At 38.8% G+C, this 12,839-nt stretch overlaps 1 protein-coding gene across 1 annotated transcript in view; it reads right to left on the bottom strand.

Annotated features, from left to right (window-relative positions):
- Window positions 1-12,839, bottom strand: part of LOC128867138 (hemicentin-1) — a gene marked incomplete at its 5' end in the record, with an annotated part of 225,193 nt that overhangs the window by 55,968 nt on the left and 156,386 nt on the right. The window contains 3 exons of the mRNA XM_054108237.1: window positions 7,422-7,558; window positions 8,147-8,306; window positions 12,404-12,485. Coding sequence (XP_053964212.1) covers window positions 7,422-7,558; window positions 8,147-8,306; window positions 12,404-12,485 — 379 coding nt within the window. The remainder of the gene's footprint in view (window positions 1-7,421; window positions 7,559-8,146; window positions 8,307-12,403; window positions 12,486-12,839) is intronic.

Here is a 12,839-nt window from a genome sequence, read left to right on the forward strand (position 1 = left end):
GAACTGTCTATGCCCATAATTGAAGAGCGGTCGGTGAATCAGCAAGTGATGCGGAACTTCAACACAAAAATTGCAGTCGCGAGTTTCATAAGTACGGCCTTGCAAGGAAGTGCTGACAATAGGCCATCAACGTCTGCAGCTGCTGGTGCAAAAGCAAAGAAACAGCTGGTTGGAAGCTGTTTTCTCTGCTACATCCATGACCAACACAGAAGACGAACGCGTGACATGTGCAGAATATGTCAGCGCCCAATATGCATACAGCATTCTTCAAATACATTTACATGTAATAATTGTGAAAATAATGAAGACAATTGAATAATTTAAACTTGTTTGCATATTTAGTTATAAGAAATAATCAATAAAATAATATTTTATAAAGAAAATAGTAAATAAAAATGTTTTTCTTTCAAAAAATGAGAAAACAACGAGGAAAAAAGCTACTGGCCACACCTGTACCCGGGTATAAGAAGTAGTAGGTGTCAACTTTGAAAGCTTATATCTCATCAATGCATGGACCTAGCATGACAAATAAGACACCAATCGACGTTACTTCGTTTTCATAGATCAAAAATTTCAAGTCAATATCTTTAGCGATTTAGGAGCTACATCACTCCAAAGTAGCTACTGGCCACATTTGTACTATGGTATAAGTCCTATGGTTAAACTCTACATCTTATAAAATAAAATCCAAATATGTATATGTGCACAGGGGCGCTAATAACTACGCAGTAAATGCTCTGCTTTGCTTAGAGTGTTTTGTATTTTGAAGTTAATCTCCCTTAGAGCGCTTTTTCTAACACAAATTGCATAAATTTACAAAACGGACGTGTCTAAAAGCAAAATGTGTTAAAAAATCATCAAATTGAATTTCAAACTGCAACGCAGCAAAAAATACTTAACCCATTGGAGTGCCATTACTTTGCTATAAAACTATAAATTGTTTACTATCTTTCTGCATTAATCAAACTTTCCAATTATTTCCTATTACTATACAAATTAAGAAAACAAAAGGAGAGTTAACAAAAAATAATTTATTTGTGTATGTAGGTATGTGCCCTCTATACGAAACGCCACTAAGCAAGTTGTTTATGTTATTTTTTTTAGATTACTGCTGAATAGAAATATTTTCGCAAAATAAACTGGAGGAAATAAAAAGGCCTGAGAGCTTTCCGATAGATGTCTTTAGTGAGCCGAGTATCTGTATCTCATAGTATGCGGTAGCTGTACTATAACTGGCACTATACGGCGACTTACAGTTGACATTACGCTTCAAAAGGGAATCCAAGTGTAGTACAATGGGCTCAATTAATGTCTGAGTGCTGCAACGCTTCAAAAACGTTCTTTAACAGTTTTCTGTTTTGTGAAGCCAATTACAGTATTCCAAAATGGAGATTACAAAGAGAAAATTCTCTTTCACTCTTCAGTACTAAATACTACGACCAAGATGAAAAGTCTGAGTTGGTGACCAAAAAATGCGTGCTCTATCTGGGTCCCATGCAGCATCGATGCTTAAGCAAATCAGTGGTTCCAGCGATTCCAATGCCGGTAATCGCATGAAATTATCGAGCAGGGCTTATATGTGAGCCATTTTTCTAGTGCCCAATAACTGAAGTGTAGTCAGAAAAAAAGTGTATCCGATTGAAATATTCCTGGCTGTGCGGTATTCGCATTCAAATTGGCATGAATCATCATTGAAATAAAGTTACAACGTATTGGGCATTTTTTATTGTACTTCATCTAAAATATTTATGCTAAGTATTTTTATACAGGAGTATTCGACTATTAAATATTGATTACTGATTCCTCTTTTGTTTGCTTAGTTATAGCTCTGAGTTCGCTTAAAACTGCCTTAAAAATGCTTACGTTTGTAATATAACTGTCAATGTTAACATAACCTTTTCTGTTAGATTACTCTCCCCTCATTTTAAATACAACAATCATTGTTAACATAACGTACTCTCTTAGTTTATTGAGCGCCCTCTGTTCTAAAAGAGATGTTTAAACCAGTGATGGTAAATGATTTTTTGAAAAATCCCTACACAGCCCAAAAAAATTCCCTACTTTTCCCTATGCTTACAAAAAATGTTCCCTGTACAATTCCCTACATTTTTTTCTCCTTTGTTTACACTATAATGAGGAACTTGCAACGTCAAAATTCAATTATTTGCTTAAGTTTTGGACTTGGTGCTATTTTGACACTTAATAATAAAAGCAAATTTTATTTCAAATATATTTAAGTACACATATTTATTATATTATAAATACAAATGTAAAGAAAAATTCAGCAAAAAGACTACAAATTCGACTTTTTCATTACATTCAGTTCTGCAAGGCAGAGTTTTTATTTTTTCAGAATCCGTCACGGTTTCTTTTAAGAGTGCGATTAAGGGGGTCTTCTGGTCTCCAGCGAAAAAAAAATCGATTTTTTTTTTTTGCATAATTTTGTTGTATGTGTATGCGAGAATACGCCACAGAAAGGATTTTTTGAAAATCGCATTTTTTCACATTTTGCTGGGCACCGAAGTGTACTCTCCTCCGGCCGTTTTATCATAAACTTTATCTTTAAACGCGTTTCCCCGAAAATCGTGTTTTTTAAGCATTTTGGTCACACTTTTCATAGTAGTTATACTCCGATTTCAATGGTTTGATTCTCAAAGGTTCGGAAAACTTACCGCTAAGTTTCCTCGTGTACGATTTTTGAAATTTTTTTTCATTCCATTTTTATAACCTTTTAAAGTTCAAAAAATGAGCAAAAAAAAATTTTTTTTGCAAATTGTTGCATAACTTTTGAAAAAAATTAAAAAAAAAAAATCTGTCACGGGAAAACTTAACCAGGGCAACTCTGAAGACAACGCATATCTAATTTTTGCTTTCTGATTACCCAGGTGGAAAAACCGTGACCCAAATGGAGACCTGTTTTGTTTGGAGGTGGACGTCTTCAGCGCCATTTCAAGGTCGCGGGTGTTAATTTTTTTCAAAGTCAAAACCATTTTTTTAAAGCCAAGACATGTACCTTTAAAATAAAAAAAAATTTTTTTTTAAATATTCACAGGATTTGTCACAATCAATCCCCAAAAAAACCCTTCATTTCAGGGCCACGAGAGCAGAAGACCCCCTTAAATGGTTCACCACTTGCAGCGCGACATTATGCTCAGCAAAGAACGTGCTATAAGTCTTAATTCGAAATTTCTGGAACCATTTGGTTTACTCAATTTTTTCTTAAAAAAATCTGTTTATTTTAGGTGTCTTTTTTATTGCCTTCATATTTTTTGGTGCATTTCTAATTCGGCGTGCTTGTCGCAGCAACGCATTTTCATTTGAATGGATCGTTAGCCACAGCTTCCAACCAGCCACTAAAATTGTCGTCGTCAAGCCACTTGTTTTCGAACTTTTGTTTCCGATACTTGCATTGTTTTTTCTGGTGTTCCTCCGAAGAGTCAGTCGAAGAGGGGGAACTCATATATAAATATATATGCATTTTAAATAGAAAAAAAATTAAAAAACTAAATTATTTGCAAACTTACTTCAAAAGTGAAAAGCACCAGAAAACTAACAATTTTCGCGCGAAGAAAAAGTCGCGTTAGCGTTAACGAAAAAAAACTGCAATGTTGTCGTATTAACGCTTTCAAAAGTATTCTGCCATAAAGAAAAAAAGTCGGGCATGAAACCTTACAGCGGATTTTTATTTAAAATGAACTTTTCTATATTAATTTTTCCCTTCTTGAAAATTCCTTACATTTACGGAATTTAACAAAATCTGTCCTTCTTTTCCGTACACCCACATTTTTCGACAAAAATCTCTACATGTAGGGAATTTTCCCTACATTTACCATCACTGGTTCAAACGGCAATTGCCATTTAAATGCGATGTTTAAATCTAGTCAAGCATAAACGACTGACTCGATGGAAATACATATTTATGCTTTAAAAATTGCGCGAGTTCCATACTAATTATTACAGCAGAAACTCGATTCTTGCGACACATTTTTTTTCATTGCAAAATTTTTTGTTTTGCCTTTCGCTTTTGCTCTTTTTACGTTGAATTTTTGAGAATAATGCTCGGGGAAGTAACGTCGATGTCGTTCTGGTAATGAAATTTTTTTAACTGAATCAGCTTAACGCAATTAAAGGAATTAGACGAAATGACAGTTTAACGTTAACTTTAGCATGCTGTGGTCTCATAATGGCAAAGATAAAATTTACGCTGCTTGCAATTAAAGGAAAAAGTTGCCTTTCTGGAAAAATTAAATGCGGGAATTGCCATTAAAGTATTGGTTGAAAACTTGCGCAGAGCAACAATAACTGGCGTTTAAACAAAATTCACAGTGCATAAAGAAGTTTGTTAGGCGATATGAATCCGGTCCAAGGAAAATGAAAACTTTTAAGGTTTCTGAGTCGCCAAAATGGAAAGGCATTTTTCAATAGATTTGTGGATCCAATGGCCAAAACCTTACCAATTACAAGTGATATGCTAAAAGAGAAAACCAAGTTATTACAAGCCAAAATTCAAGAAAAGTCTGAAGGCATCCACGCTAGAAATGGTTAATCTGCAAACTTTAAAAAGAGACATGGAAGGCGATGGCTAAAAATTTTCGGAGAAAAAATATCAAATAAGAGTTAATCCATCAACTCCTTTTTGGACCAATTTAACAAAACAATTATGGATTTCAGTTCAGGGTACTAGCCCTGTCTAGAAAGGAAAGCAGAACTATCGTAGGCCACAATTTGCTAGCGGCGCACGCATACAAGATGAGGATTACACACAACGATAGCTGGAGATTTTGCAATGAACTAGAAGAAAGGCAAACTCTTGAACACCTTCTATGTTCTTGCCCTCCATTAGCCAGAAACCGAATGAAATATTTAGCAGCTCTACAATATGAGAGGTTAGAATGCCGCTCGAGGTTAGAGCTTCACTGCTTAATTAGATTTGCAAAAGACGCAGGCTTATTACAAGATGTCTACTACAAGGAAACGTAAGGGTTAAGCTCCCAGATGGAGTTCCACTAAGGACCAATAGGCCTATGTGTTGGTTTCGGCCAATCACGTCAAACTAACCTAACCTAACCTTCAGTTTGGCAAAAGAACAGATATACAAGGTCAAAGAGTCTGACTTGTTTTGAAAAAGCTTTTACCTGCTAAAATTTTTGTGTGCTTAAAAGAAACTTCGGCTCAGTGGCATAAGATCAGTAAGGAGCGAATAACGTTCCTTCTTGTAAAAAATGCTGCTGGAAATCATAAAGTATTGTACAAATAATGGTTATTTGGAAATCGCCGAACTTGCGTTCATTTAAATTTTACTGGTACGCCTGTTGTCAAATAGAAAATAAACGTCAAGGGAAATAAAAGGACTTGTATTACTTTAGCTTTATTTAAAGAATGGTTTAAAAATATTTGCTCCAGAACTATGTTCATTGTTTGTTGAAACAAAGAATTCTGTTTTAATCAAAAATTGCTTAAGAAAACGGATACAAGATATTCCTCCTGCGCAAAATCTTTCGGAAAAAGCACTTCTTCTTATTAAAAATGCTACATGCCATCCCAAAGAAGCCGAGTTAAAGAGCTATATATACATACATATATAATTGGCGCGTACACCCTTTTTTGGGTGTTTGGCTGAGCTCCTGCTCCTATTTGTGGTGTGCGTCTTGATGTTGTTCCACAAATAGAGAGACCTACAGTTTCAAGCCGACTCCGAACGGCAGATATTTTTATGAGGAGTTTTTTCATGGCAGAAATACACTCGGAGGTTTGCCATTGCCTGCCGAGGGGCGACCGCTATTGGAAAAATGTTTTTCTTAATTCAAGAGCTACGATGGCCAAATATCGGTGCGCCTGAACCTGTACGGCACTAAAACAGCACATGGATCAAAGCGTTTTGAACTACAAAAAATCCCTCTTAAGTCACATGGTTGCTCGTGGAGAAACTATCGATGAGTCACTGCGAAATATCGACCTGAAAAATGCAGTATTTTTTTAGCTAGTGGGTGAATTGCTACTTCAGTTCTCTCTTACTGGAACTACAGTTCAATCATCGTTTCAAAAACTGTTTGATAAAGCGTTTGTCTAAGATTGTGACGATATCTTCTCTTGCGGAGTTACGATTACAGATAGCTGATGATGCATCCAAAATTCAATTTACTGCAACTTTGCTTCGGGAAGCAGAACCATTGCAGCAAATCTCCTAACCTGAAATCAAGTAATGGATTGTTGAATCTCATTCGGAACCCACAGCTTTAAATTAAGTCGGCGCACTCGCGTATCGGCACCCACGCCACTGTAGACAGTTATAATTTCGAGGTTGTAAAAGACTTCGTTTATTTAGGAACCAGCATTAACACCGATAACAATGTCAGCCTTGAAATCCAACGTAGAATCTCTCTTGCCAACAAGTGCTACTTTGGACTAAGTAGGCAACTGAGCAGTAAAGTCCTCTCTCGACGAACAAAACTAACACTCTACAAGACTCTCATCATGCCCGTCCTAACTTATGGCGCAGAAGCTTGGACGATGACAACATCCGATGAAGCGACGCTTGGAGTGTTTGAGAGAAAGATTCTGCGTAAGGTTTTTGGACCTTTGCACGTTGGCAACGGCGAATATCGCGGACGATGGAACGATGAGCTGTATGAGCTTTACGGCGACATAGACATAGCGCAGCGAATAAAGATCCAGCGGCTTCGTTGGCTGGGTCATGTCGTCCGAATGGATACAAACGCTCCGGCTGTGAAAGTATTCGATGCGGTACCAGCTGGTGGTAGCAGAGGAAGGGGAAGGCCTCCTCTGCGTTGGAAAGATCAGGTGGAGAAGGACTTGGCTTCACTTGGTGTGTCCAATTGGCGCCGGTTAGCACGAGAGAGAAACGACTGGCGCGCTTTGTTAAGCTCGGCCAAAATCGCGTAAGCGGTTATCGCGCCAATTAAGAAGAAGAAGAGTGCAGCCGACGGAACAGTCGGTGAAAGAATTAACGATGTGATGCTAAAATTACATTGGAGGAGGTAATATCAGCATTCAATATATGCTTGGATTTGGCAGAGCAAAACTATGCTTGGTTAAACGATGTTACGACGCTGCAAAGGCTAAGAAGCAGTGTGGAACTGAACAAGCGAGTGTATACAAAACAAACCAAAATCGAAAATTTCTTTAATTTAAAATGAAACTTGCCGCTATACAGTGCATTTAATTAATATAATAGAAACAAATAAGCTTGGCTTGCTATTAGTAAAAATACTACTTTAATTTGTATGGGAAAAACCTCAGTAGTTGCGCCAACCTCGAAACTACGTGCAAGAATCGAGTTTCTACTGTAGGTACTTATAATATTACATATACACAGCAATTGTTCATATATCTAAACACCCTAATGGTTATTTTTTAGCTTCTAATATATCCTTATGTATCCGCGTGCACTAATAACTCACCCGTTTGCTTTTCTGGATCCTTGAGAGTATAGACTTGCAGAATGGTTGCATTACTGCGTCCTTTAGTGTTGTGCGCCACCAGAAATACATTGTAACCAACACCAGGCACCAGCCCCCGCACTTCAAAGTATGGCGTTCTATGATTGTTGCGAGCGCGTCCATTGTTGTTGCATTCATACGGCAGTTGTTTTATTTGTCGTCGTTGACCAGAATTTTAGGCATTTGAAAAGTCATACGAATATAGGAGAGACAGCAAAGTGGGCACCAGGAACCAAAAGCAGCAACAAAGAATCCAACCATTCAACAATCAACCGACCGTAGCGTAGCGTAAAATGAAAATAAAGAGAAGAGGGAAGACAAAGTGAAGCAGTAGAAGCAAATTTGAATTAGTAATGAAAAAAGTCGGTCACAAATGCTTCAGAGCGTCACAAATGCTGCAATTGAAGTGAAATTCTGCGTCACATGACGCACATTTTTTCGTTTTCGACTTTTTGCGTACTTTAGTCGCTCAAAAGCGTTGCTACGCCAATGAATGGACGAATGTGTAGTCGGAACTGGCAGCTGCCAGTGGTCATTCAACACAATTTAGGCATGAATAGAGGGATTTGCAGTGGTGGAGTGATAGCTGAAGCGGGAGTGGTGGAGCCAATGAAGGGCGAGGGAGCAGGTAGTTGGCTAACTTTTGGGCTACACTGATTGCGAATGCGTGGATACGGTCTACTCACTTTGATTTGTAAATTTTCGGATAGCGCGTCGTTCCATTCACATATACTTCCATAATGAAATCCTGCTGCAGACCACCATCGAAGCCTTCGATGCATTCAATTTGAAAGCCAGTCGACGTTTGATTGAGTAGCGTGCAGTTAACCAAAGGATCCGGTTCGCCTGTGGAGTGTAAAAAAGTTTTAGTACGCATTCGTTTTTAGTTTTTCTTATTTGTTTTTTCGCTATTCTGCCTTCTAAAGCAGTTTAAGCTGGTGAACAGAAAAAGCGAATGTGGTTTAAATTTGTATACGTAACGCTAGCAACAATGTCATGCGACACTAATCCGGAAACGGTTCTAAAAAAATACGAACAAACCAAAAGAGATTGTGCCTTATATTTAAGTATTTCAATCGATGTATAGGGATTCGGTGCGTGTGATTGGCAGTAACGGGAAAAAAATTGGTGATCGTTTTTGGTTAGTCAGTCAGCCACTTTGATTTGTGTGAGTTTGTGGCAGCTTTTATGAAACATCACGAAAATCCACATATAGTATGTACTTAGTTGGCTAGTTGCGGAGCATCCTCGGCCTTCTCCCATTGAGGATGGACACCTATTGGACGGTACATCCTCGTCAGGCTCTATACGTAGCTCTATAGAGAGCCTGTTACTGGGCGAAAATGAGCTTGGCTCAGTGGAACCAGCGAAAGCAGTGGAGATGCAGGCTGTCCCTGCAAACGCTTTAGCTGATCCTGGGGAGGCTGTGCTGGCTCATTTACGTCTCAGTGCTCTGACGCTTTCCTCTGCGGACGGAAGTAATGTGGTTAATTTGAATGCAAATCTGAAAAGTACCACTGCACTAACGGCTGTAAAGAAAGCGTGTGCTTCGGCAGGCCATTTGGAGGACGCAGACGTGGTTATGACGCAAGTAACCCCTGCCTGTCATGTCACCACGACTGAGAAAACCAAATAGGTTCCTGTCGTGGCACCAGTTTCGGCGACTGATGGGGCTATGATTAATCAGAGTTCACGATCAGAAAGTAGCAGCGCACCAATGGTCACGGAACAGATGCCAGCTTCAGGAGAAAATCTGTATAATAGGCAGAAAAAGCGGCAAAGGCAGAGGAACGCGAAGAAGGCAAGAGAAACAGTGGGTATGACTGCGGCCAACGTAGCTATGCCAGCTGCCACTCGAGCCGGAGTTGCGGTTCATCTGTCTACGTTTAAAGTTTTGGTTTCTCTGCTAAAATATTTCATAAGCTCGACAATTTTTAACAAACATTTTGATCGAGTTTCGCACGAGTATCGAGCTTTGCACCCGGGGTAGGATTAATTTTATAGTGAGATTGAAGATATATTAATTACTTTTTTATATTCGTATATTTTCCTATGATTTTTAATTTATTTTTAGACATAAATACGCGCTTAAAATGAATAATTGAAACCAAAAATAAAAAGAGAACGGCGAATAGTGATGATCTACATTTTCCCAATTATGTATTTTTTTTTACTTTATAACAAATTTTCTGCTGAAATTAGAACTTGTTTTTGAGTTTCGCAATTATAAATCTCTTAAACGAGACCTCTTTAATGTGGTCAGTCTCCATCGCATAAAAATATTCAATGCATTCCAAGGGCAAAGTGCAGTTTTGTCCCGCTGGATTTCACGTAGACCACAGAGCCGGAGGCATACTCGGTCTTGCAGCCATCCGATGCGAAAACAGTGTTTGCCGGGCTCATTTTCTGAGTTTGTTTTAAGATTTAGAACCTTTCAACCTTTGAAGGTTGTTCAGCAACACTACCCAGCAACGCTAGAGCAGCAATACGAGAGGTGCCCTTTATATGTCGGGATTAGAGAACAAAAACAAATTTTAATCATAGAAAATCACTTTATTGTTTTTCAAAATATTCTCCATGAAGATCTATACACTTTTGCATGCGTTTGAACCAATTGTCGAAGCACTTTTGCCACTCTGAATGAGGTACCTCCAAAACATGCATTCTGAATGCCGCAACCGCTTCTTCAGGTGTCGAAAAACGTTGACCTCTCTGTTTGTTTTTTACGTATGGGAATAAAAAGAAGTCATTCGGTGCCAAGTCAGGACTATATGGCGGACGACCCATTAATTCGATGTTTTGGGTGCTCAAAAATGCAGTTGTTTGAGCCGATGTGTGAGAGCTCGCATTGCCCTGGTGAAGAGTGATCCGTCTTTGGCGATTGGTTTTCCTAATTTCTTGGAAGACAACTGGCAAACAAATGGTTGTGTACCACTCAGAATTTACTGTTCTGCGTTGTTCTAGTGGTACGGTTGCGACATGTCCAGTTTTTCCGAAAAATCAGGCGACCATTTGCTTGGAAGTGCTTCGTGCGCGAACAACTTTTGTTGAATTTGGCTCATCTTGAAACACCCATACAGTCGACTGCTGTTTACTTTCGGGCTCATACGCGTAAATCCATGATTCATCATCTGTCACGATGTCATAGACGTGTTTCGAAGCCCCGCGATCGTATTTTTTGAGCATTTCCTTCGACCAATCGACACGAGCCTTTTTTTGAGCGATTGACAAATTGGGTGGGATCCAACGCGAACAAATTTTTTTGGACAGTCAAATGTTTATGCAACATTGAATGTAATTCCTAAGATTGTCTCAATCTCACGATAGGTCACATGACGATCTTGCAATATCAGTTCGCGCACAGCATCAATGGTTTGCGGAACAACAACTGATTTTGGACGACCTTCACGAAATTCGTCTTGGAGTGAACTACGACCACGATTGAATTCACCATACCATCGATAAACACTGGTCTTTGATGGAGCTTCATCGTCAAAAAATGTTCACGATTTAATTCCATTTTTGGACCGAGATGAATCCTTTAAGTTACTGTAAACAACACAAATAGCGCTGGTATTTCAAAACGTTCTGAGTACGGAAAAGCCAAAAAATGTCAAACTTTGCGATACAGCTGTCAGTTGCCAGATTGCAACACCAGGGTTGCCAAATCCCGAAATATATATGGCACCCCTCGTATTATCAACAGAATGCCCAGTTTCAGTTTTTGGTCCGCCAGTCTTTTTTCTATCTTTGTCAGAATCAGTTTCTTCACCAACCTTTGAATTGTCGACTCATTCGGGCGATTATTTCCATTAAAGATTTACAAATTTGTCATAAAAAGTTTCAATAATTTGAAAGCGTTGTTCTGCCGCGTAAAATTGTAGATCTGTCAAGTATAGATGTCAAAAAAGTGACTGTCTAGGAGTTATCCGCTACTGACATCTAAGCGTCACTTTTGAAAGACCATTTATTTTTGGTGAAATTTTAGAAGAAATTTTTTGATAGATCCTTATCTACCACAGAAACACAGGTTTGACTGCATAAATAGCGAATACATTTTTATTCCTCTACTGGTTTATAGGTGTCGCTTTCAATACGTTCCAACCGGCACGCATATTAAGTCAAGTAAAAAGTTCTGGATGTTTTCTGCAAGACGTCTCTACCGGGTCATGAGTGGCTCATTATAAATAAAATTTATCGGGATATAAATATTATAAATGGTGAGTTAAGTGCGACGCATGCTTCAGAAAATTTATTTTAACAATTGGTGTTTGATGAGATAATTCCATGCACTCTTTAGTTTCACTATGACGTTGATGGAAATCGTCGAGCCAGACTGGCATGTGCGCACAATCCGAATTATTTTCATATCAGCCGAGAATTCGAACGAAAAAACGCCAGAACTTTGTACTCCACCTAATATTAGTGTCTTGCATTAGACGCCTATTCATAGAAGGGTGCCCGTTTAAAGGTCAGAGCGCTAAATTTGATCAAAATCGAAAAATGCTTTTTAAGAGGTGCATATATTCAGAAGCATGCCTCTCACTCTTCTACCAGTAGGAGTGCATCGTTGGAGTGGGGCGTCCTTTTTTGTCATGCCACTATTTTTGTCCTGCCATTTTCTGTTTGATCAAAGCAAAAAACGCATACCCTCTCTGGTGTATAGTACAGCACCTAAAAACATTCGCTTGCCTTGGCTACAATAGGCCTTTATAGTAGGTGCCACATTGGCGCTTGCAACCCTAACTGACACGTTTGGCGGCATGTCAATATTAGTGCACTGTGTACCAGTTTTTTGGCAGTCATATTTTTGTGCTGCTGCTGATTTTTTTTACTACAACTTCACTTATTTTTTCCACGCACATTTGGTTTTCCTACACTTTGTGGCAGGCATTGTTTGCCTTAAAGCCACATTTCTATTGTTGTTGTTGTTCCGCACTCACCTGCTGGTGTGATTGTATAAACACACGGCTCACTCTGATCGCCAATTTCGTTGCTGGCCCAACACAGCAGAGTGCCATAGTCCTGTAAAAGAAAAAAGCAAAAACCGAAAAACGGGAGAGTGAGTACAAAAAAGTAGGAAATGTAGTAAAAAAAAATTGGGGAAAGTGAAGCAAAATCTATTAGTACGGCTGCACGATGCATGTATGCATAAAAGGACATTTGCATGTCAGAATGAACAAATTTGATGTAGGCGCCTAACGACCTATAGCCAACAAGCCGACTACTAACAGCTGGCTAGCGTTGACCTCTTGCCTCTTTGTTCACGGCTGCTGCTGCTGCTGTAGTTGAGGCTGCCTTCATTGAACATTCAAAACCGCAATTCAGGCGGAAAATTATGCGAATCTATTGGAAAATTTATGATTTATCGTCCTATAT

The sequence above is a fragment of the Anastrepha ludens genome, chromosome 6, assembly GCF_028408465.1.
Source record: "Anastrepha ludens isolate Willacy chromosome 6, idAnaLude1.1, whole genome shotgun sequence".
NCBI classification, from domain to species: Eukaryota; Metazoa; Arthropoda; class Insecta; order Diptera; family Tephritidae; genus Anastrepha; species Anastrepha ludens.